General features: G+C 36.2%; 1 protein-coding gene across 1 annotated transcript in view; it reads right to left on the minus strand.

Moving 5' to 3' along the window:
* Window positions 1-26,432, minus strand: part of NKAIN2 (sodium/potassium transporting ATPase interacting 2) — a 510,593-nt gene that overhangs the window by 268,380 nt on the left and 215,781 nt on the right. The window contains exon 2 of the mRNA XM_021547161.3: window positions 9,284-9,421. Coding sequence (XP_021402836.1) covers window positions 9,284-9,421 — 138 coding nt within the window. The remainder of the gene's footprint in view (window positions 1-9,283; window positions 9,422-26,432) is intronic.

The raw sequence follows: 26,432 nt of genomic DNA on the forward strand, positions 1-26,432 counted from the left end.
GCAAGTAGAAAAAAAATACTAAAAATACTAAATAAACAACGTGAAATTCCACAGTAACAAATGCAGGTGTAAGTCTGGAAAATACAAGGAAACCTGATTATGCTGAAGAGAAATATTCAGCACTGAACTACAGAGGTCATCTCAGAGCAGTGGAAACATTGCTTTATCCTTGCTTGATTTTTAATTATATCTAACTAGCCAGGGCTATTGGGTGCTTAAGAGAATTGTAATGCTTTCCATTGCAGTTTAGATTGAGGTAGCAAACCCCATGGATTTAATCTCTAATCTCTTCCTCTACATATCTGTTTAAAGACTTCATCAGCTAAATCATTCATTCTCCATGCTCTTTGTAGTATTTCAACTAAGCGCCAATTAGACATTATTTTAACAGAATGGGTTGCTACCTCTTCTAAAGATAAAAAAAAAAAAATCCAAAAACAAAACAAAACAAAACAAAGAAAAAAAAAAACTAAACCAAAAAACAAAGCACAGACTCCACTGTAGAAAAAAACCCACAAGTTATTACAGTGACAAAACAGAGGATCTATTCTAAAGAAATGAAATGCAGAAGAACTTTATTTTTTCAACTTTCCATGGTGAGCTGTCTGGTATGAACTCAAATAAAATGCAATAATCATCATACGTTGTTTTCAGTTCTACATGTAACTTTACTCCTCAGTGGTGACTTCCTGGAAAATCATCTTCCTTTTCTGTGGAATGGGAGAGGGTGAGCCATTTTGAATGGCTACTTTTTAAATGTGAACACAGTTCATTGTAAGGGAGTAAAAGCTCTAGGGAAGGATTAATGTAGCTGTATTCTACACCAGTCTAACCTACCATGACACTAATAAATGTGGATTTAATTAAAAGTATCAGTCATTTTTCTGCACCAAACATGTTCTGCATAAAATTTCTTGGGAACCAAAGTTGCACTTATGATGCAAATTTTAATCTTTCATCTTCTAATAATCAGCATTTTAATCACTTTAAAAAACAGTATTAGCTAAGTGTCTTTAAAAGGACATTTTTATAATGGAAGACTTAAAACACACTCTGAAAATTAGTGAAAACCCATCTCAGTCTGAAAGAAAACAAAACTCCATGCAGAACTGTTAAAGTAAATGCTGTACTGGAGTCTTGTCCGAAGTGCTTTTAGTGATACTTTCTAAAAATATATCCAATTAATTTTCAGGAATCAGTGGCTCTAAGAATCTAATAGATTTCATGTTCAAATAAGGGAAAAGAGTATATTGTATTTTTAAAATGCTTGCTGTTCTAAAAGCCTCTTGGAGTCTGGCAATTTCTCTTTTGCTCTTTAGAACTGTTTTCTGACAGCAGGAACTTCTGAGAAAGTAATATCCTACTCAAAACTTAGAGGAATTAGAGACTAAGGAGATCCTGTATGGGATCCTTTCCTTTTTATGTCTTGACTAGTTCTCTGATCAGCAGGGGGTTTATGTTTTGGGTTTTTTTTCCCCATTGTGCTTTCCTAGAGCTGGCAGTTTAACTGTCTGAGTACTTTTTAATCTTCAAAGACTATGTTACACTTTTAAAAGAAGAGCCATCCTTTACATAATTTCCTTTAGATTAATTATTTGTACCCTCAATGCCTCGCACCTAAATAAGTCTCAGTGAAGAGAGCAGATGAAAGTAGTCAAACTTCATGCAGACAATTATAGGGAAAAAAATATACTCTATCCTAAATAATAAGAAACGTTTAAAATCAAGAGCCAAAAAATGACAGAAAATGAAGAGAAATTTACTGTAGACTATCTTCTTTCATCAGCTTCCATCCAGTCAAGACAGATGTACACTGTATAATATTATACTGGAAGTAATTCTTAAACATATTTATTCAAGGCTTAGCTGAATCTCCAGGGCTTAAGAATTTGAAATACATTGAGATGTCTTGCAAGTTATCAAAATATATCTAAAAGGAGAGGTCAAAAGCCCAGGGTCATCAAATCTTAGACCAACTTTCTGTAAAAAACAAATTGTTTTAAACTTGTATTTAATAGTCCACCAATAAACTAACTGATAACCATACAGAAATAATTACTTTTTGAACACTGGAATAGTTAAGCTTTTGTTTGATCAAGGTCTGTATGTGTTAGCCATCAGACTCAAAATTTGGATTAGTCCTATGACACTGACCAGCCAGCAATTCACAAACTTCTACTTCCTTCACATTCTCATCCCTACCCAAAGCAGGCTAGATTCAGTTACAAAAGTAAACTGCTAAGCCTCTCCTTTTAAATATAAATTAAAGTACATTTGAATCCACAGCATACTAAAATCTAGTCTTTTGACCCAACAGCAGCAGAAGCACTGTATTAAACAGCATACCTCCCTGTGAATCAAAATTCCTTTCAGCATATGTTGTTCAAAGTCCAAAGGGCAATTTTCTACTTACATCCCTACTGATTTTTCACAGCATCTCCCAGACGTGAGGAAAACCCTCCAACAAAATAACAGTTAGTCAAGTTTACAAAGGTCATTTGTATTGAGGTAGCATCAGTAGTAAAAGGACAGACTATAAAAAAGAATCCCAAACTCTATTCTTCCTTGGCATCCATATTGTCACTAATCTTTTCTGAGAATTTTTAAGAGAAAAAACTTGCAATAATTGCAAGTGCTCTCGTTCCAGGTATTTCTGAACATGGAAATATTTCAGAAAACATTGACAAGACTTGATAAAGAACTACTGAAAAGGTGACCAGAATAAAAGATATTTTTTAAGAAGAGCTTTGACAAACATTTTTTTGAGAAATATATTAATGAGCAAGCATTTCTCAACCAAAATATTAAATATAAATTCTGGAATGAAAAGAATGCTATCATATTGAATACTTATCATGGAAAATGCTTTGGAGAATTTATGCTGCTATTCATGGCATGGAAAGCAGTTCAAGAAAAGGCCCCTATGCAAAAACTAGTGCACCATAAAATACCAGCGCTTCATTAGCATCAATTTATCTGGCATAACAAAAATTAAGCCATGAATGAAGCAAAACTAATTCAGGGCTGAGGTGGATTCTCCAGCACTGTAAGAGTCTTAATTCATGTAATGGAGTTTTACCAGTGTCCCAAGCATGTTTTTGTAAGGTTTACTAGTGCTCTTTTACGCTTTCTAGTTTTAGTTTGTATTTTTTCTTTGTCCTCATCCTCTTGGTCACATATTTTGCACTTCAAAGCTTTTATTTACTTCAATGCAATCCTATGCTGAATTATATTTTTAGCAATTTTATATCTCCATTTACTTCATCAGACACAGAAATGTTTATTATAATTAACTATTTCTACTAACTAGCTATACAAGAGTGCTGTTTCTCCCTTGCTTTGTCCCCTCTTTAATTTAGGAGTTTATAGGGACCCTAAAGCAATACTCTATTCCCTCATCCCTGAAAGTGTTCAAAGAAAACATGTAAATATGGTGTTTAGGGATATGGTTCAGTGGTGGGTTATGCCATATTAGGTTAATGGTTGGACTTAATGATAATACAGGCCATACATTCACTCCCCCTGTCTTCAACATAGAAGATGGACCAAGGGGGTCTCAGTGCTCTGACCTGGAGGACCACGACTGTGAGAATAATCAATTCCCAGTTGATCCTGAACTTCTGTGGGATCTGTTGCTTCAGCAGGATCCCTACAATTCTATGGGACCTGATGGGATTAATCCAGATTCCTCAAAGAGCTACCTGATGTCTGCAAAGCCTCTCTGGATGATTTTTGAGTGGTCTTGGGAATCCAGAGAGGTTGACTTCCAGCTAACTGCAAGCTAGCTAACATTGTCCCAGTCTTCAAAATGGCAAGAAGGAGGACCCTGGAAACTACATGACTATATGTCTGTCAGTCTCACTTCAGTGTCTGGTAAAATCATGGAAAATATTATTCTGGGAGATATTGAAAAATGCCTGGAGGACAACACAGTCATTAGTTACAGCCACCATGGCTTCATGAAGGGCAAATCCTGCTTGTCAAACCTGATTTCCTTCTACAACAGGGTAACCTACCTTGTTGATCTAGAAATGCAAGGAAATGTATTATTTTTGGACTTCAGCAAAGCTTTTGATACTGTCTCCCACAGCAACCTTCTGGACAAAATGTCCAGCTAACAGCTGGATAACTGTGCTTTATGATGGAGGAGCAACACCCTCTTGAGTTGGGAACAATGGATTATAGTGAATGAGGTGACATCAGCTGGTGTCTTGTCACTAGTGGGTTTCCATAGGGATCCATCCTCAGCCCTGTGCTCTTCAATATCTTCATTTATTACTTGGATGCAGGACTCAAAGGAATAGTAAGTAAGTTTGGCAAGAACACCAGACTCGGAGGAGCCACTCCCTCAAGGGCAGAGAGTTCCTGCAGAGAGACTCTGCAAATTCGAGAGATGGGCAATCAGCAGCCATATGAAACTTAAGAAGGGCAAGTGCCAGATTCTGCATCAGGAATGCTAGTTGTGATTATTGACTGGGGAATGAGAGGCTGGAGAACAGTGCCTTGGAAAGGGACCTGGGGGTCCTGGTCGATGGCAAGTTGAACATGAATCAGCACTGGCAAGGAGCCAGTTCTATCCTGGGATGCATCAGGCACAGCATCACCAGCTGGGCAAGGGAGGGGATTGTCCCGCTCTGCTCTGTGCTGGGGCAGCTTCACCCTGTGCACAGTTTCAGGTGCCACAATATAAAAGAGACATTGAGTTATTAAACAACATCCAAAGGAGTAACAGAAAAAAGGGGAAGGGTCTGGAGCCACTTATGAAGAGGGGCTGAGGTCACTTGGTTTGTTCAGTCTAGAGAAGAGGAAACTGAGGGGAGACCTCATTTTGGTCTTCAACATCGTCACAAGGGGAAGTGGAAGGATAGGCACTCATCTCTTTGGTAACCTGTGACAGGACTTAAGGAAATGGCATAAAGCTGAGACAGGGGAAGTTCAGACTGGATATCAGAAAAAGGTTTTTCACCCAGAGGGCAGTTGAGCACTGGAACAGGCTCCCCAAAGAAATGGTTACAACACCAGTTTGTCTGAGTTCAGGAAGCACTTGGACAATGCTCTCAGGAAAATGTTGTACGTCTTGGGATGTCTTACCTAGGGCCAAAAATTGAACTCAATGATCCTGACAAGTTCCTTCCAACTCAGCACATTCTATGGTTCTATGATTCTAAGAACAACAGAAAAAATATTCCCATTCATTATTATCCATGACAAACTACTGAATCAAGGAAAAAACTGAAGAATATTACTATGTATGCTTGAACAAACTTGAACAAACAAATCATCTTTCCAATGGCACAGTTGGAAACAGAATCAGTATCTTGATTCACAGCCTCCTGTGACAGCCACCAGACAGAGCTACTACAAAAATGTTCAAGGTCATTTACTTAATTGTACTTATAATATTATTGGGCATTAGCTCAAAATGATTATGCAGAAAATTATTGCTTATGTTCCCAAATTATCATTTGCTCTGAAAAGTTGTGTAGAACAGAGAAGTAATTTCCATGTCTGTGTGCCCCCTTCTATAAATAAATGTCTACATTTCAGTTGCAACACAGCAAGTACAATTAAGCTGAAGGACTGAATGGTTTGTCTCAGAATGGAAAAATACTTCCTAGAAAACCTTTTACAGAGAGCAGATTCAGGTAGGAATCTGATTTCGTAGACTTAAAAATTTTGTGTCTTGCAGGCTGACAAGAATGCCCAATGACAATTCTATTTTATTCCATCATCCTTTTTATTAAATGGTTTTACATATAATTTTTTCCCTAACAGCTATAAAGAAAGCAGAAGTAAAATAAGAGGAAAAACTTGTTTACTGTGAAAATGAATGAGCAGTAGAAAAAGTTGCTCAAAGAGGTTGCAGTCACCCTCACTGGAGATATTAAGAAACCATCTGGATGCAATCCTGTGCCATGTACTCTAGGATGACCCTGCTTGAGCAAAGAAGTTGGACCAGATGATCCACTGTGGTCCCTTCTAACCTTACACATTCCTGTATTCTGTGAAAATATATTTTTTAACAATTTCTGTGTTGAAGTTGAGTACACACACTTTCTTATTATAAATAAAACCATTATCTGGAAGATAAATCAAATTATGTCAATAAGATGTATTAATGCCAGAACTCACTTTTTAAAAATATTAAGCATAAGAATCCTTTTATTATAAATAACTGTTTTATCTGAAAATTGGTTCTCTTAACAAGATTTAGCAAAACAGTGTTCTGAATTTTTTTCTCACCAAAAATCTTGGTCAAATAATTCACCATATGGAGACTGTCTTAGTATCTTTAAATTTCAGAAAGGTAGCTCAGAGGTTTTACAATTTCCCATGGCATGATTACAGTTGTTGGATAGTATCCTGGTATGCACATATGGGAGATTAAATGCTGCACATTTTCATGTACTACTTTAAACTTTTTTTTAAAAAAGTAAGAAAATAAATTTCAATTTACAACAGAATTATTCCAAACCTGAATTGGTAGAGTCATATGAGACATTAAGTAGATCCCAATTGACCATGTCTAATTTTTAAAAGACATGGATTAACTTAACTGTACTCACTGGGGCCTAATGGTTTGGTAGACTGATGATGCTGCAAGATGCTCAGACATAAGGTAATTGCCTCTTTCTCTTTGGGTTTTTTGTTTGTTTGTTTGTTTGTTTGTTTTTGGTTTTGGTGGTTTTTTTGTTATTTTTGTTTGTTTGTTTGGGGTTTTTTTGTTGGGTTTTTTGTTGGTTTTTTGTTGGTTTTTGGTTTTTTTTTTGTTTGGTTTGGTTTTGGTTTTTTTTGTTGTTGTTGCTTTTTTGTGGTTTTTTTTTTTTTCACATGTATATCAGCAATTATGTGTTAAGTAATGTACTTACTACTAATAATCCTTTTCTCACAGACTTAATGTGACAGGTATAAGCTTGGAAGGGGCTTTTAAAAATATCCCCTGCCATCAGCATGGATATTTTTCTCTAGATTAGATTTTTCAAAGACCTATCCAACATGGCCTTGAACACTTCCAAGGGTGGGGCATACACAAATTCTCTGATCTCTTTCAGTGTCTTGCCATCCTCATTGTAAATATTTTCTTCCTTATGTTCAATCTAACCCTGCCTTCTTTCAGTTTAGATCTATTGTTCCTTTTTCTGTCACTACAGGCCCTGGTGAAAAGACCTTCTCTCTCTTTAAGTCCCCTTTATATATTGAAAGGCTACAATAAGCTTTGCCCAGAGCTTTCTCTTCTCCAGGCTGAACAATTCCAACTCTCGCAGCCTGCCTCCAGAGGAGAGATGTTCTACTTCATTGACTGTTTTCATGGTCCTCCTCTGGACCTGCTCTAACAGGTTCATGTCTTTCTTTTACTCTGGGCCACAGAGCTCCTCTGTTGATCCAACTAAATAAAGGATCACTTTATCACTGTTTTCTTATTCAGTCTGTGATAACTGGCACATTCAGGTGTTTTTTATAAACTCTGAACAAGACAGCTCAATCTTATATTGGTTCTATCAAAATCAATGAGATGATGCAGAGAGGCAAACTCACAAAGCCAGATGGGCTCCACAGTTGGGGTGAGCTCTAAGAAAAATGTGTGCAAAAATTAGTTAGAACAGTATGCACCAACCATATCATTCAGAAACTCATGTGAATGCACTCAGTTTATAAAGCTGGTGTTCTTCTCCATTCACAATGCACTTATCATAGTAGCAGGCCATTTAAGTATAATTTTTTGTTTAGTTCAGCTAACCAATTTATGCTCATGCTTCATTTTATGCCACAGAATAGTCTTCAGATGGAACATTTAACCCTTTTTCTTTAATGGATGCTTGGATTTTGCATTTTTATTTTCAAGTCTCTTGTACTGGTCAAAGTACCAGAAATTAAAGGAAACTCCAGTTCAAATGTCTCTCAGTGTTGTAACTTGAAGGAAAACTAAATATTTAACGCTTTCAACATACTTGTCAATGTTGACAGTAAATTTTTTTTTAATATATTAAATTGTGTGTATACATAAAGGCATCACACATGTGGATGCAAATTTTCTGCATACAGGAGATCACAGAGACAGAAACACAGACACAAATGTTAATGTATTTCTCCCACCATAACAATAATGCAATATGGATGGTAGCACAGGGGTGAAAGCAAAATCTTTCTATACTCTGAGTATATGAGGGAACAATTAAGAGAGAGACTTTGCAGAAGAGGGTACAGATTCACTGGAGTTAACAGAGACAAGGGGTTAAGGCTTTAAACTGAAAGAGTAAACTGAGAGTAGGTTTAGATTAGAAATTAGGAAATCTTCACTGTGAGGCTGGTGAGACACTAGAACACATTGTCCAGAGAAGTTGTGGATTCCCCATTCCCAGAAGGCTTCAAGAAAAGGTTGCAGTGGAGTTTAAAGTAATCTGGTCTACTGAAAAGTGCCCCTGCCAGGCTGGAACCAGGTGATCTTTAAGCTTGCTTCCAATACAAACCACTCTATCATTTTAAGATCCCCTTGTTTTCATCTGACACAAAAATATGGTTATGTATAGGAAAATTTTTTAAATCCTATCTCTCAAATGTATACAAGCTTTACATGAATTCATAATAAATTTTAACAGCAATATTGTTATGAAAATCTAACAAAAGGTATTATGAATTATGGTTTTTGGAGTTACTGTTATTCTTTCTTTGTAGAAGTACAAATGGCAAAAACCCCACAAACCCAGAGTATGAAAAGAGGATTTAATTAATACTGCATTATGCCAGAGAGTACAGACATACTAAGTCTCTTTATAAGGAAAGAAATGGATTAAAAATATTAATTAAGGTCCAAATCCTTATTTTCATACTGGAGCCCTCAGTCCATTATTTCTTACCATAACACCGTATCTCACTTTCAGGTTGGATTATAAATTCTAGGAGGCATGTACATAACAGATAAGCACTCTAGCAACATAAGTTAATAACAATAATGAGTAACTAAAATGAATCATGCCTCTATTGAGGAGGTCCAATGTATCCAGGAAAATTATGGTTAACATTTAGAATAGCTCTAAATTCCCCTAATATTGAAGATGTTGTAATTCCTTAAGATGACTCCATGTTCATATTGTCATGCACTTAATGACCATATTGACTTTTAAATTTTAGAGACAGTAAGTAAATGTAAAAATGTTACAGAAGAAAAATTAAACCAAGATAAGATTTCTATTTGCTTTAAGAATGATGCAGTGTGGAGTGTTTTTCTGTTTGTTTTTTTTTTTCACATGCACATCAAAGTAAGTAAATAAAATAAAATACTCACTCCTGTTATGTAACGAGGTCTATACTGGATGGTTCCAAATAAGCCAAGTATGACTATAATAATGTGTATAAAATTTGCGAGGATGGGTGCCCACTGATAACCAAGGAAGTCAAATATCTGCCTCTCGAGCACAGAAACCTATGAATAAAAAGCAAGAGCAAAAATAGATTAGAACAAACCAGAAAACATATATAAAGGTATTTCCCCTTCCCATATCCAAGACAATTGCTCTGAGTTAAAAAAACACTTGTGAGAAGTAAAATAAGATGAGTTTCAAATGTTTCAACTTCTAGTTTCAATGAAAGCTGTACTTCTCACTGGTTATTGAATTATATTCTACCAAGATACAAAACTGTTCACCTAGAATGGTATGTTTGCAGGGGAAGAAACACAAATCACTCTTTTATACACCAGCAAATGTTTTAGGGTATCAGTGCTGAAAACATCTGATAGGTTTATGACATCTTCTCAGCTACATTATTTCCATTTACAACATCATCCTTTAGCCTGGTCCTATCCCTTCCACTGCATTTTGATTTTTATCTCTTCTCTCTACCCCAGCTATTCTGTCAGTGGGCTTTTACCTGTAACCAACCACATATAACTTTTTGACCTGGTTCTACTGATAATGACTATAGTTTACTTTCTTCCATTGTCACAAACATCAGCTGAAGTATAAACTTCCCCAGGACTCTAGATAAATAATATTATAAATCAATTGAGGAACCATCCCAGGCTGATAATTACTGTTTATAAGCAATACCATTCCAAACAGACAGATCAGATATAAGAAAAAAATGCCTTGCTAACAATATAAATAATTTCACAATTCCAATAGCAGGTGTCCCTTTACTGGTGTTCTAACATTATGTAAAAATACACTAAATACACTACTGTAGCCCAACCCATAGGTAGAATGACATGTTTTGACAAAAATAGTATTTATGTTAATATTAGAAGACAATATAATGGTAAAGTGAATTTAGTCAGAAAGATAAAGGAGCTTCTTTGACAGCATTCCAACAATTTTGCTAACTGGAACAGTGAATTGATGAACTTTATGAAAATGTGAATAATGAAAATAAAATTTTTAAAAAATTATGAATAATACTAATTAAGATAACAGCAATGTAGAACCACACACACAACAAAAGAGAAGGAGAAAGAAAGAAAAGAAAGGAAGAAAGGAAGAAATAAGGAAGGGAAGAAACAGAAAGAAAGAAAGAAAGAAAGAAAGAAAGAAAGAAAGAAAGAAAGAAAGAAAGAAAGAAAAAGAAAGAAGAAAGAAAGAAAGAAAGAAAGAAAGAAAGAAAGAAAGAAAGAGAGAAAGAGAGAAAGAAAGAAAGAAAGAAAAAAAAGAAAGAGGAAGAGAAAGAAAAGGAGAGCAGGTGGTTGTTTCTTCATTAAGTTTCATTAAATAACTGGCGACTATTTACTGAGTTTATGTTATGCTGTGCATGAACTGAATTAGGTTTATGTGCCAACCACTCTGCTTATTTAAAAATAACACCTTTTGAGATCAAGTACTAAATGAGTAATTAACAGCTGCTTTTGTATGATACAGCTATCAGAGAATTCTTCATTTTTTGTGCCACAGTCCACTATCACATGAACACTTTCTTTTTGAAATTAAATAAGAAAACTTTTCATTAAAAGACAGACTACATTCACATCAGCATTGCAAATGTAAAAAGGCTGTTAATAATATGCTATGTACTGACGCTTGTTCACCTTTGAGATGGAGACTGCCAAAATAATCCTGGGAAAGTTTGCCAGCCATGTAATTTCAAATTTGAGTGTTCAGGTTTCATGTCAAACATTGAATTTCTCTTTTCAACAAAGACTCCTTTCACACAATGCAACCTTCTTATAACCAGTCTTCGTATTTTGACTGCCATTTTATTTTATATATTTACTGAAAAAAATTATGTTCCTACATTATCCAAACATTTCTGAACTATTTGTGCTATCCTTCAACTCTCCCTAGTAGAGAAAAGTCTAATTAGACATGTCTAATGGTGACAATGGGATGAAGAAATAAAGAAGAAATAAAAGGAAGATCAAGCTGTATTGGGAACTTCATAAAAACTCACATTGTCTGTGCTTCTAAGTTTATCATTAAGAAATATGTCCTTGATTACAGACACAGTAATTTATATTAAAAAAAGGCCAGCATGTGGCATGAAGCAGTATTACATAGGTCAATGTGAAGTCTATTAGGTGTATCAGCAAAAAAAAAAACAAACCTGTTACACCTAAGTGCTGCTAAACAGGTATTAGAGAGAAAATATTCCAATATTCTCTCTGAGCAGAGCACTCATTTTTATCAGCTAAACAAAGAGTAAATGAGAATAGCAAAGCAGTAGCAAAAAGAGTACAGACTGTACACTAGGCTGCTTCTAGTTTAGTCACAGTAGAGATTCAGCAAGCAAAAAACAATACATGGGAAGATGCAAATCATTCAAACAGCAGGAGATCATCCAGTTAAGTATGCCAATTATAGAGGGAAATTGCAGCATGCTAGTTAATTGTATAAAAAGTAGAAAACCTCATATCCCTGACATGACTTCTAGTCAAAAATGAAACTGTGCTACCATGCATCAACATGTTTTGTTTTGCTTGTCTTGGTGAAAGATGCAGTTCCACCAACACTTGCATATGGGACTGCATAGGACAAATGGCTGTTCTGTGAAAATCTTTCCTTTTCATGCACCAATGTACTCTTTGTTTTTTTCCCATTACTAGCAATTCCTTCAGTATCAAGCAACCACTCTCAGATTTTGTGGTCATGTTGAATTTGGGGTGAGTCAATACCAGAAAGCAGGGCATGCAAGACAGGGGGTAAATACAGAAGAAAAAGACAAGTCTGCACCACTTCTGTCCATGTATATCTACCTCTCATTTGCCACAGGCAGACTTGCTATTAGATTTTCTCACGTCACTTCAAGGAATCAGCTGTGTGCAGGAGCTGCTGGATATGTGAAATGGCAGCACTCTGGTCAGGTATGCACAGATGAAAAGCTGTGGAAATGCAACTCTTCCTTAGAAGATCACACTAACATGGCAAAGTGCATTGTGGATTTATGTAATGAAAATTACAGGACAGAACTGGATCTTTATTCTGACTTCCTAATGAGATGAAGGTGGAGAGAAACTAAAACTTATCCACAAACAAACATAGAAATAATACAGACTTTCTACATGAGTTACTTTTTCAAAAGTCTCACTTTGTCTGTGTTTCTAAAAGGAGAAAAGTGGAAAGTAGGACAAAGTAGTAACAAAGACTATTAAAATAGTATTATGTAGCTTCCTTCTCTTCCACAGATATCAGAATCATAAGGGACTTCCTCACATAGCAAGAGAAAATATAGATCTGATTTTGAAAGCATTTTATCCCTTTACTTCAAAATTTTTGGTTAAACAACTGCACTTTTTCACATCACACCTGCTAACTTCAAATGTTTAATGTGCTTCAAGGATATTACAGAAAGGAAAGAACTAACAAAGCAATATTAATTTTTAAAGTAAAAGAATTTTCTTTCTTCCTCCTCTGGGGTTGATATTGGCACTTTCAACAGTTTTGTTATTGGCGTGGGCAGTGGGGTTTCGTGCACCTTCAGCGAGTTTGCTGATGACACCCAGCTCTTTGGTGCGTTTGACACGCTGGAGGGAGGGGATGTCATCCAGAAGGACCTTGACAGGCTTCAGAGTCCATTTGTGTGAACCTCATAAAGTTCAGCAAGGCCAAGTTCAAGGTCCTCCACCTGGATTCGGGCAATTCCAAGCCCAAATACAGGCTGTGCAGAGAATGGATTGAGAGCAGCCCTGGGTAGACAGATTGGGGGTTGCTTGTGGACAAGAAGCAAAACACAAACTGGCAAAGTGCACTTGCAGCCCAGAAAGCCAGCCCCATCCTAGGCTGCATCAAAAAAACAGTATGGCCTGCAGGGCAAGGGGAAGGATTCTGTCCTTCTACTCTGCTCTGGGAAACTCCAGTTGGAGTGCTGCATCCAGCTCTGGGGTCCTCAATGCAGGAAAGACATTGGCTGGAACAAGTTCACTAAGACCACTCACAGGGCTGGAACACAGGAAGCAAAATCTTTCAGGAATTTCTCCTGTGAAGACAGGCTGAGAGAGTTGGGACTCTCAAGCCTGGAGAAGAGGAGGCTTCAGGGAGGCTTTATAGCAGCATCCCAGTAGCAAAGAGGGGCTTACAAGAAACCTGGAGAGGGATTTTTTTAACAAGGGCATGTAATGACATGACAAGGGGAAATGGCTTTAAGCTGAAAGAGGGTAGGTTTAAATAAGATATTAGGAACTCTGAGAAACTCTTTCTTGTGAGGGTGACAAGGTATTGGAACAGGTGGCCAAGAGCAGTTGTGGACTCCTCAGTCTCCAGAAGTGTTCAAGACCAGGCTGGATGGGGCTTTGGGAAACGTGGTCTAGTGCAAGATACCCTGCCCATGATAGGGGTGTTGGAACTAGATAATCTTTAAGGTCCCTTCCAACCTAAACCATCCTGTGATTCTATGAGTCTGGGAAAGAGTAAACTGAGAAAAGCAAAAAGGGAAAATGGATGCTTTGGATGCAAAAGTATAATATGGTTGGAAAAAAACCCCATGTTTTAATTCAATTCCACTCTAATAATGCAGTGAACTCAGAAAGCAGTGTTATGGACAGTCAGGTTCTAATGTTAGAAGATAAACACCCACCACACTGTCTTCTTAGGCAGATTATTAGATGTATTCCCTGATAAAATTGCAGAAGACTTTATTTAAAGGAGCTGTTGTTGTAAACTGTTGTAAAAATAAATACTAAATAAAATTAACTCATACAGTGTCAAATTGGCATAGCTCAAAAACTATTTCCAGATTCTTGTCAGAGGTTGTTTGTTAATAGATTAACAGTGTTACTGACCTTGAGGGATCTATGAATTGAATTTCCAGAGGAAAATGAAAAATATTTGGAGATGATTCTTAAAGTATATGATTGCACTAGAATTTCAGACAGGAACCACAAAGAAGAAACTAGTCAAAAGATGATTTATAACACAAACTCCAAAATTGAAAATGACTAAGTGCCTTTTCTCAGAAAGCTCCTTGAGAAAAAACTCAACCACAACTACTTTACAATGATATAGAATCTAAACTTTGCACTGATATAAATTAAAGTTCACATAGGTAGAGACACACAAGAGGATATGTACAGCCCCTGCCAGCCAAGGTCCTCGAACAGCAAACAGCACACCATGGCTGGGGCAGGGTCACACAGCTGACTGAATGGTGGTAACAGGCTCTCAGCAAACTCCAAAATAAGAACAGTATTAGCTTAAATTACAGTGCAGGAGAATTAAGCAACCATGGTTTACATCATTGAATGGCTCACACTAAGAATGAGCTAAAGAAATTAAGCTCTAATCACTAACTCATTAAGTCCCCCCAGCAAAACTATGTTGTATCAGATGCCCACACCATCTAATAATTCAGTTCTGTTTTTATGTCAGTTTTTAAGCTTTTTAAACACTTGCAGTTCTTGCTCTATGGCATAGAAAATTAAAAAGAGTCAAATAAATACAAGTACTTTTTGGCCTTTGGCTTATGAATGATTTCTAATTCTAAAGCCTGCCTGCATGAGTACAATATCCCCAGCTAACACTCCTCCAGCACTTCCATAATTTTGAAGCAGAATGCATTTATTTGTGTCATTCCTTAGAGAGGTTAATTTAATTTTTCATCAAAATTTCAGATAGTATCCTGAGATAGAGGGCCCAGTTACTCAGAAAATTCTCCACAGTCACCCAGCAGAAAAACAGATTAATATTTTGAAAGTCAAATCTATATGAAATACACATCTGCAAGTGTGCATGTGCATGTGAATCAAATCCTCTACTGAAAGACAGCAGGGTAGATAAAAACTTATATTTTTGGTAAGAAGAAAAGCAAAAAAAGGCAACACAAATGAAATCCTGTGAAGAGCTGCAGACACAATGGTGTTCTTGGCACATCTAATATAAACCATCAAAACCATAGCAAGAACAGGTAATTTAAGTTAAAATCAAGAAGGAATTAGTTTCCACTTGTCCATTCGTTCCTCAGAGGAATCACATATATAATACTAAGCCACCATCCTTAATCTGTTTGACGTTGCTTAGAAAAGGAATAAGTCTTCACTGCTCTTGATAAGAAGCTAATAATAGTTTTTAAAAATCCTATGAAGGACCACATTCCTGCATCGTCCTGTGTATAAGTGGATTTCTGCTGTGACCTACTAAGGACAACAAATCTCTCCTCAGGTACAGAGTGCATTTTTTGTCTCAGCTGTTGTCTTCCCTGAGCACATCAATAATAAAAAAATGGCAAGTACAAGTTTTCTATAGTAGGTTTGCTGATATGTAGTAGTGGGAAGCATATCTACACAGTATTGTACAGATAATTGTGCCTCAAATGGCTATATTTTTTTCCTGTACATGGCCAAATTGACTTTTGCTAATATTTAAAACAACAAAAATCCAGATTTCAATACTCTAGGAACCAGGAGAGTATTTCAGTTCATTTATTCGTTACTAAGTTTTATATACAATTGCACACTCAATCCCAATAACTTGCTTAGATGGGTTAGAGCCTCAAGTTCATGCCACAATTCAGATCACAAATAGCAAAATCAGATCACAAACAGCAAATTGTGTGTGTGTGTGCATATGTGTATGCTTTAAGTCAACAGAATTTCTTGTGTCTGGTTGGCCACCAGTAGCAAGACTTAGAGATGTGTCAGAACACATTCTTTTGTGTGTCTGAAAGAAAACTTGAAAAATCCATCTCATGTAAACTCTTCTACCCATGACACTATCAAGAAGTTGGGAGTTCAGCTACAAGATGAACTTTAGCAACAGGAGCTAAAAGTTTTAGTCCGTGTAGTGTATTTTATTTCCTGCTCATGAACACAAGTAATAACAATTTGTGAATTATTTAATATGGCATATTTACATGCCACCAAACCCAGGGAGAGGTGCATAAAAGTGGTTTGCTCTCAAACTGATAAATTGGGTCAAGTTATGAGGTTCTGTTTTACCTTAAAACCAAGATAATGTTAGAATACAAACTACTCAGCTGCCAAATGCCAACAAGAAGGCTAAATGTGACCATGGCCAAAGGAGGGATCGTGACAAATGGGTTAGTGACCACCAGTGGGAATTAGTTTAAACACTGCCAACATAGAAGTTTCCTTCCATCTCTTTGGCTGACCCTTATTTCTCCCTCCATCTCTCTCTAACTCTTTCTGTAGCTCTTCCCTGTCCACATCCTTCTAGCAAGACTATTGGAGCACTGGCACCCACACCTTGCTTTAAGGTGGAAAAATTCAATTTTACTGACACTGCTGAGAAAGCTTGACCCAATTATAAATGTCAAAATGCTTTTGAATTAAGATCTAATAATAATTTATAATTGAATAATCTGAATTGGCCTGCAGTAAAGCCTGAAGGCAAAATCTAGCATGCAGAGATCATTGTGAAAGATTAGCCTGATCAAATATTTTCAAATAGTTTCTGTCTTTATGGAGATATTTATCAATAAAATAATTCTTGGTTTCATTCAAAGAAAGATACAACTAGTTTCCACACATTGGTTCATATTATACTATATTACATCTTCAAACTCAAGAAAGATGTGATAATACTGTCATGGAATTTACAGAAGGAAGTATCTCAGGTGTCTTCAGGTAATGAACCTATCTTCTGTGTGTGATTCTCAGACCAGAACAAACTCTGGCTTAATACCTGAAAAAAAATTACCCTATAACAATAGCAAAAATTAGTCTCTAGTTCTCAGCAGGAAGGGCACACCTGTTAGAAACCTCATTAGCCAAATTATTTTGAGTGGAGTTGGCAGGGATCACTCATTATCTCATCAGGTCTGAGTCTCATCATAATAATAAGAACCAGGCATTTAGTATCAGAGTGAAAATCAAGTGAAAATAGCCAATCTAGAGTCACTAGTTGTTGTGTCCTGGTGGTTTTATTTGTATGCAGGCATATAAGTGTCCACAAAGCAAAAGAGAGAATGACATGATGAGAGAATGTCAAGTAGTCCATATCAGAGCTGTAAGGCACAGAGAACTCCTTTGTAATTTCTCATTCCACAAGTAAACCTGGATAAGCAGAATGCTGACTTTATTGTCCTTATAGAAATCTCTCTCTCATGATTCTTCTATTGGAGTAATCATTATTACACACAGAATATTTGAAGCACCTGCTACATTTTTGTGCCTTGGCATCACCTGAAAACTGATATTTAAACTATGCAAATCACTTTATGGAAGAAATATAATTGACATCAGTTATAGACAGAAAAGTTTCTACTTGCTGAACTTTGCCTATTACCTGTGTAAAAGCCATCTATCCTTAGGGAGCTCCAAGTACTTTGGAAGGAATGAAGGCATCTTATCTGCATCATGGCTACCTTAGAGTCAGACTTGTCATCTAGTCCCTACACAGAGTCTAAGAAGGAAGAACAAGGTCTCAGATCTCATCTTCCAGATGTCCAGTGTTCTCAATTCCCAGGTCCAGAGCCTTTAAATTCAATGGCAGCTGGGGAATACCAATTATTGTCTACAACCCAGTTCTACAAACATACAGTTCTATCCAAAGCATCAAAGTTTTTGTGACTTTTTTTGTTTTGTTTTGTTAATAAAGCAAATGTAGTATTCTCATAGGCTAGTTCAACACGTAATTCAACTCAAGAATTTTTGCTTGGAACTGGCTAATTTGTGTCGTATTGCAATAGTACATCATTTATATTCAATCTTTTTTGGAACATGATTATAAGGGGGAAAAGGCAGCATATGAAGCACTCTGTGCTGTCATTGTCATTATAGGAAAACTCTAGGTCATTCTAACTCCCACAAACAGCTAGAGTGAATCATTCAGACACTGCTCCCATTGAATATTTCAAGGAAAACACAAAGAGGTGGGTTTTTCCTGATTTTGTGAAACAATATGTTTAAATGAGTGGGATCCTAAACTTTCTGTTTTGAAAAAAACCCACAAAACCTATCACCTGCCCCTGGAAACACAACCTTTGTAATATAAATAAGCAGTACAGATTATAGTCTCATTCTCTAGCCTTTTCCAACATTAACACTTTAATAAAAATAAGAAGCAGTCTTATTATTCCTTTTCCCTAGCCCCTTTTACAAATGCAATGAATATAAAGTTAGTCTGTAATGAGTAATGTACTAATTAGGTGTGCTGAACTCCTTTTTAGTAGCCAATTCATATATGGATACAAATATTTCCTTCTCTTAATACATTCTTTCTGAAATACTGTCTATTTGCATCCAGGCTTTATCAACTTAAAAACTAACAAATACAGAAAAAGGGAGAGCTATAATAAAGTTACAACTTGGTCAGATGCAAAGCTCTCCTCCAAGTCTGTTATATGGGAAAGTTAAAATGTGAGTGACGCAGAAAAGGATAGATGCAAAGCTCTAACAAAAGAATAAAAACACAAGATGAATGCTTGATATATTATATAGAGCTAAGAGGTGTTAATAGTGATGAGAATGGTGTAAAAATATACACTTCCATGCAAGTAGATTGTCCAGAAAAAATGTATTTGGAATAAAATTAAAAGTTTCAAAATTAAAGGAGATCAAAAACAGTCAAAGCAGTCAAAAACATTTATCTGAGTAAAATTTACATCAACTTCTTGAGACTAAAGTCAGATTTTTACTGGGTGTTTATTCCATGTATTGAAGGCTAGTGTTGTGTCCTGGATTAAACTTATCTGTTTACCCAAACTATGCACTCAAGCACAGTGGCACATTCTCAGAAGCTATGTTAAAGATGGCAATAGTGTTAAATAACCAAAATAAGACTTTTTAAACTTCCCTTCTATTCTTCATATGGTAAATCCTGACAAAAAATATTATACTTCTCTGTATTGAAAGAATAGTATGCATTTGCTGGCACCAATTGGTACCTTAACATTGTAAGGAAGGCTGGAGAGGGCTGCCTAACAAATCTGCATGGCTGACATGACAGTGTTTGTGGCAGGTTTTTTTCTTCATAAGGAGAGACAATCATATACAGTAAACCAAAAATTGGTTCCTTGTCAGATTTTATCCTCCACCCTTCTGCATTTGCCATCAAATCTTTGTTTTCCCCACCTCCCAATTTGCTTTCTTTAATTCGGTGCCCACAGCAGTTCCTCTTGGAAGCAGCAAAAGCTATAATCTAGCACTGCTGTAAGCTCTCCCCCAGCAGAGGCCTATCCCTGCCAATAGCTGTCATCATTCAAGTGGCACTTGTTGGCAAGGTAGCACAGAGTTGCAGCAATTTCTTTCCACTTTTTCATACCTCATATCCCCAGCTGTTCCAAGGGGGTGATCACCTTGCTGGTTTCATGAGGTCTAGAAAACGCAGCAATAATTATTGTGCTGGCAGTGCTGAAGGCAGCCAGCATCACTAAGGTAGGAATTGGAATGCAGCCCAACCAACACAGCAGAATCTACTCATTTGTTGCACTGAATATTTTGTTGTACGAAATAATCATGAGCCTTGTGATAGACTATGAAAGGCAAATTACATTGCCTGAGCCAGAGCCTTCTATAGTGCCTAGAAAAAATATTAAAAAAAAGCAAACAACAAAACCCAAAAAACCCTCAAAACAACAACAGCAAATCCCAGAAGCAAAACCGAACATGACAATTTTGCTTTAGCTGCTTAAATCTAGCCTTTTAAATGCCCTGGCTTGTCAGTAAATTACTGCCTTGAATTTACAAAAAAAACCCCAATCTTCTATCTAGTTATGACCTGTCAAAAAAGAGGTGTTTATAATTGATTTTGGCCAATTTTGTGTATGTTACACTATGAGGGGAAGGCTAAGGGAGTTCACTTTAATTTGATATCACATGATACCTTGCAGAAAATTGTAAAAAGTCGGATAGCGAACCTTTCTTCCTATAAACCTATTAGTCAATGTTTTAAATGATGCATGTCTATGACTTTCTAATCCCTGCTAGACAGCAGATTTTAATACAATTATTTGAAGGTAACTACAACATCTTTTCCAAAGCAAATTCCTATTATAAATGGAAAAATAGGAAAAAAAAATAACATTTACATAAAACCAAATGCCTGAGCGTTTCTTAGTGGTATAGGTGACCACTCTGGAAAGAGTATTTTTAACTCATGGAAAAGATAATTTGAAAATATTGTGCTTGCTGCCTCTCTGCTAAGGCTTTATGCAAGGAATGCAGCACCTGCTGGTTCCTGCTTTGTGCTGTATGGCACTGCTTTGACTGTGGTAATAGTTTACCCAGTGGTTTGCTCTAGCCTGATGACATTCTGATTGGAATTCCATTTACAGTAAAGATATGGGAAACTGCTGTCCCTGGCAAACAATGTAGTTATGTGGATAAGGAACTTTGGTTAGTGAGAGGTGCCTTCTTTCTAAGCAGGAAAAAGTAACTGAAACAGAATCAAACTCTTTCACCCCTCCTGCTCTGTTACCTCAGCCAAGAAAATAAAGGATCAATGTCCATTCAAGATGCCCTGATATTGACAGCTGCCCTGATATTGACATCTATTCCTTATTCTCTCCTACACTGGAGAGAAGAAGGAATAGATAAAGCTTGTGCACATCTGAGAATATTAGGAGGAAAAAACAGGAGTCATCAAATTTTCCAGTAACATATCTCACTATACAAATGAAATTATGGTGAAAAATAAAACTTTAGGTTAAAGACAACTTTGTAGTCTGGGAAACTAATCAAAGATTTCTTATATTTCTGTTGAGAACTGACAATGGCTGTCAGCACCAATAATGTTTTTAGGGATGTTCATGTCCTTGCTTTGTGAGATGCTTAGATAGGAGCCATTGGCTCCTCCATAGCTGCTCTCCTCTAGATGGAACTGTTGTCCCTGCTCTGGGCACTGCTGCTAAACTGAAAGTCTCTTTCTTCATCCCCTACCTAGCAGGTTTCACCCCACATATGGCTGTAAAACCCTTTGAGCTAAGCAAATACACCTTCTTCCTGTAGGGATATTATCTTAGAAAAGAAGCCACTGGCCCATCCCAATCATAACTTCTCTTTACAAAGCAGAGGTGAGGTCCAATCTACCTAATATAGATCTCTAGCTTCTACCCACATTTTAGGTATTGAATTTCTACCAAATTTCTGGTATACTAAATTAAAGTGTGTGTCACTGTAGGCCTCCAGAGGCAAATCCATTCTGACTAAGTGCAGGCACCTAAGCAAGACAAAATGAATATGATCCATCCATTTTATCTAAAAGAACCGTAATTATTACTAAATTAATCAATACATGTGATAGTCCAGGAATAGACTACTAGGGTCTATTCTGTTCCAGGGACTGACACAGATTCCCTATGGGATTCAGACAAAATCTTTTAGCTTCAAGGTTACACAGTTAGGCAGTATTTAAATCCTGATCTCAAAATGGAGCTATATGGAACTGTAGATTTCACTGAGTTTCTCTATTAAGTTCCTAGTTTAGTTAAGTAATTGTGAATATTTTATTTTGCTTAATCTATAAGGTGAAAGCTGTTCAAAAGCAATTATTAACTTTCAGCATGGACTTCCTCTTCCACTCTTGTAAAAATACACCAGGAGTCAGATGTGAGACCAACAAATGTCTTGTCAACAATCAGTGTGATGAAGTATAAATTTGCTCAAATACTATTTGACCAGTTTCTTCTCTTCCTGTGTGGAAGATTACAGGTTAGATTGGTGAAAAAAATTGATAAATGCACTTTGTTATGGGAGAATTAACATTATTTTTGCTAAAAGATGTTAAGAATCAGTGACTGAACCTTCCCAGTATAACCTCTTTCATAAAGCTTCAGCAACACTGAACACTTGAAGGAAGTATGTTTTAATAGGAAGTTATCTGGGAAAGTGCAGAAACTTTAGGTCTATCCAAATCTGCAAGGTAGACAATATTAAAATTGCCCGAATATTGTTGGAAAGGATATTAGAACAGTGAATGAGTAGGCATCAAAATGATGGATGAAATAAAGTTCTGATAAATGCAAAATTATGTACCTCCACGGGAAAGAATATTTACCATACACAGTGGATGATTCTAAATTAACAATCACTACTCAGGAAAATATAAAATTATTCCAGAAAATTAGCATAAAATGTCAGCTTGGTGATAAACAAACCCCAAATTTTAGAAATCATTAGGAAAGAGTGGGAAATGAAACAGAAAACTGCACTATTGAAGAGAGCACCACACTTGCAACAGTAGATACAGTGAAGCTGGAAAAGTACAAAGGAATATAACAGGGATTATCAGAATAGTGGAAGATTTCTACTGAGGACAGACAAAACCAATTAGGACTCTTGAAGTTAGAAAAGAGAGAGCTGTAGGGGAATATGGAAAACTCTTAAAAATCAAGGATTACATAGAGTAAATAGGTAAGGAGCAAGTTTTATTACTTTTTCTAGCACTAGTCATAGAGGCAGTTGGCTGCAATGAAGTGAGAAAAACTGAAGAGAAAAAAGAAATATACTTTTACAGGGTTAATAATGAACCTGGGAAATATATTTTCACAGGCTTTTGTATTTTAGACAGAAAAAATGCAGATAATTTCATGGAAAATTAGTCCATTGATAGCAGATAAAAATGATGGTCTAGCTACAGCCTTTGGTTTAAGAAGTCTCATAATTATCAACTGCTGAAAGCTGAGAGGGTAAATTGAAGGAATGACCATGCTCTACAGGGTCCTGCACTGTTCACTAGGCAACTGCAACTGTCTGCTGCTTGAGGCAGATTTCTGTGCTTAGGTGATCTTTTGTTCTCATCTAACATAGCTTTTTTATCTTCCATTTGAAACAGCTTACAGGTTCTAGTTTGATTAGTTTTTTTGGTTTTTTTTTTGTTTTTTTTCAATTTAAACTGCAATGACATGACTGCAAAATCACAAACCTTATTAAAATTATGCCCATTGATGTCATATGATAATATGTATACTTAAGTCACAGAACATTATTCTATCAGACATGAAGTCGGAAGTGTTAAGATTTAAATTGGGTCAGGAACAAACTCAATACGATCTACAATCATACTGCCTGAATTTATTTATAAAATTACTTTCAAACATGATAATTTTGGTGACATTCCCTGTTTTACATTTCAGGAACTCTGCAGGAAGGTCATCTCTTTCAGGTCCTGTAGAAAGCTGCTCTCTAGTGGCTAATGGGAAAGACCAAGAATTGGGAGAGTATAAAATGAAGTCACTTCCTTTATTTACAAATCCTCATCCATTTGTTTTCATTTTTAGCTTATTGCACACATACATAGCCATGATATTGAACAGCACTATTTAAAAATTTTGAATAACTCTGTAAAAGGCTCCATATACTTAGACATCAAGATACAGGGGGAGCAAAGAGAGAAGACAAAGCTGAGGAACAACTCATTTTATTTGTGGATAAAATGAGACTACAAGAAATCAGCTTCAACCTTGGATTTCATAATCCTTTGTGATGGTTAACTCTTGTCTATCCTGCGATAGGTATTGCAGCACTGATCCTACTCCTCTTCAATTATTCACATGCTCTGTGGTCATTAGGAAGCCTACATATATAATTAAATAAATTTGGAACTCTGTAACTATTTGTTTTATCCAAAGACTCTTATAAAAGAAAACAATACACCACCATCTTAATTTTAAAAATAAGGACTAGAAGAACAAGTAGGCTACAGATCTACCAAAATTCACCCAGCTGAATACACCACCATGAAGCTGACAGTGAAGTATGCAGTCTCTGCTTGCACTGAAGACAACTGTTAGGTGACACTTATTTTTATCAAGAACCTGAAGAGAGACATCTATCCATTTGTAATAAACTGTTTCTAAACATCTGGATCTAATAATATATGTCATGAAAAAATGCAAGATTGTCAGGTATATTAACAATAAATTGATGGTAATACTGAAGATTTAAAAGCATACAAAATATGAACAATTCCTTATTTTAATGAGCCTCTTCATATCAAAATAGCTAGCATGGCACTAAGAGGTGGCACATCTGGTAGCTGCTACGGGAAACACTCCCACTCAATACTGACACTGCAATAAGAACGAACCAGTCAGTGTATTTTGAAATGAAAAAATATCTCTCAGATATGGCAGATTAGTGCCATACATGCAAGCTGGAGCACAAAACAGAAAAAGTCTTTTGCAAGCTTAAAGTGAAATATTTTGAAGAGAAAATATATACTATTAAGTCTGGATAGGAAGAAAAGAATGGCAGATAGAAAACTCCACTCCATGATTCATGAGCCAACCACCAGCCACTGAATGTTGGCCAGTATAAAAGGTACACCTTATTAATTTATAAAGGGGAAGGTGAATTTGGCACTAGTGCAGAAACACAGTAATTTTGGTGAATTTAATGAATAGTTGCCTCTAAACAAAAGAAATTCAAGTTCTGTTTTGAAAAGAGCAGACATAACTGAAATAATAAGTTTGGGGCAAGGCACACAAAACACTGCAGATAACCATCCTTTTAAGTCTTTCTATACAACTAATCTTAAATTTGAAGCTTTTCATACCTAAACTAGCAATCCATTTGCTTTGGGCCAAAGAACATAAAAGAACAAAAACTCATAAGTTTGTTGGATAAGGGAGTTTCCTAGGACTTTGCGCAGTTTCCTTGAGATGCAGGTAGCTAAGAGTTTTAGACTCCCTGGCTTTGTAAAATTACATTTTGTTATGCTACATAATACATATCTCTTAGAAGAACAGAAACATTAAAATGAAAATGGTTATTTTAAGAGAGTTCCAAATCACAAATACAGCTCTTTCTTCTTGTGAATCCACAAATAGAAAGTACTAAAGATAGTAGAAAACACAGTTGGTATCAAAAGTCTATAGAAAAACTGCATTATTGTGGCAATAATACAACAATTTCATTGCTTTGGAAAGCAGCAGTTATATCAATGGTAAACAGGTAATGATTAATAACAACACAAATCGGGATACAAATCTGGACAAGATAGGGAATCAAACTTCTTTTCCTGCTATCTAAAGGCAGGAAACATGGATTTAAGATGAACTAGGCTGACAGTCAGAATTTGCAAAAAAAAGTGACTTGTGTATATGTATAATTGGGCTTACAAATCCGTGCTTATGATTGTGATTTTTTACCCATTTGGTTCATTAATCTAGGCAATGGGAAATATAATTCTACTTGTATCTAGATATTAAGACTACCATAATAGGCAAGCTATTAATATTGCCTGAGGGATAACATCATCAGACATGCCAACAGAATCAAATATGAAACAATACACTACACTGTAGAAAAAAATCACAATTTTTTTTTCATGAATACTTGAGAAAGTCTTAAGACACAGAGAGGCTTATGATCTTATGGTAAACGTTAACATGATAGTTTTAATTTCCAATATGGTTTTTAACTTCTGCTGTTCCACCATGTCCCTGTGCTCCTCTTTCTGTCCTTCACTGGAAAAACTATGTAGCATTGAGGAATCCCATGCTGTCCTTCCAGAGTGTGTTTTATGGGATATTGCCTAACACAAGTTTGTGTGACTCTGCAATACTGCTAGGGCAGCATTTCATCACTAAATCTGATTAAACTATTGTAATCCCATTGTTGCAAAAACAGACATTGTCATAAAAACCAGAAATCATACTAAACTGGTACTATTCACTCTCTATATGCTTTCTTCAGGAGAATTTTTATGAGAAATTCCTCAGGTTTTGGTGATTACCTTTTAATTTATTGAACTTACCCCTATAAATTAAGAAATATCCCATTAGTGAACAAAATTAAAAGCCTCGTAGTTATGAGAAGTATGAAGCCTAGCCACAAAAAAAAAAAAAAAAAAAAAAAAAAAAAAAAAAAAGAAAAATCAGATGAAAGAAATTTTATATAGCTCACACTGTTTTTATTCAAGTACAGTTAATTAACTCACATTTTACTTATAAACTTGCGCTGGATGCCTAGGCAGTGGGGGACCTGCCCTGTGCCAGACATGGCCAGTTCCAGTGGGCTCCAACTCACCCATCCTGGGGCAAGGCTGAGCCCCCCAGACATGATGGCAGTGCCTCGGGGGAAGTGAGTGTAGGGATGGGCAGAACACAACACATGA

Source organism: Lonchura striata, chromosome 3 (genome assembly GCF_046129695.1).
Source record: "Lonchura striata isolate bLonStr1 chromosome 3, bLonStr1.mat, whole genome shotgun sequence".
Taxonomy (NCBI): Eukaryota; Metazoa; Chordata; class Aves; order Passeriformes; family Estrildidae; genus Lonchura; species Lonchura striata.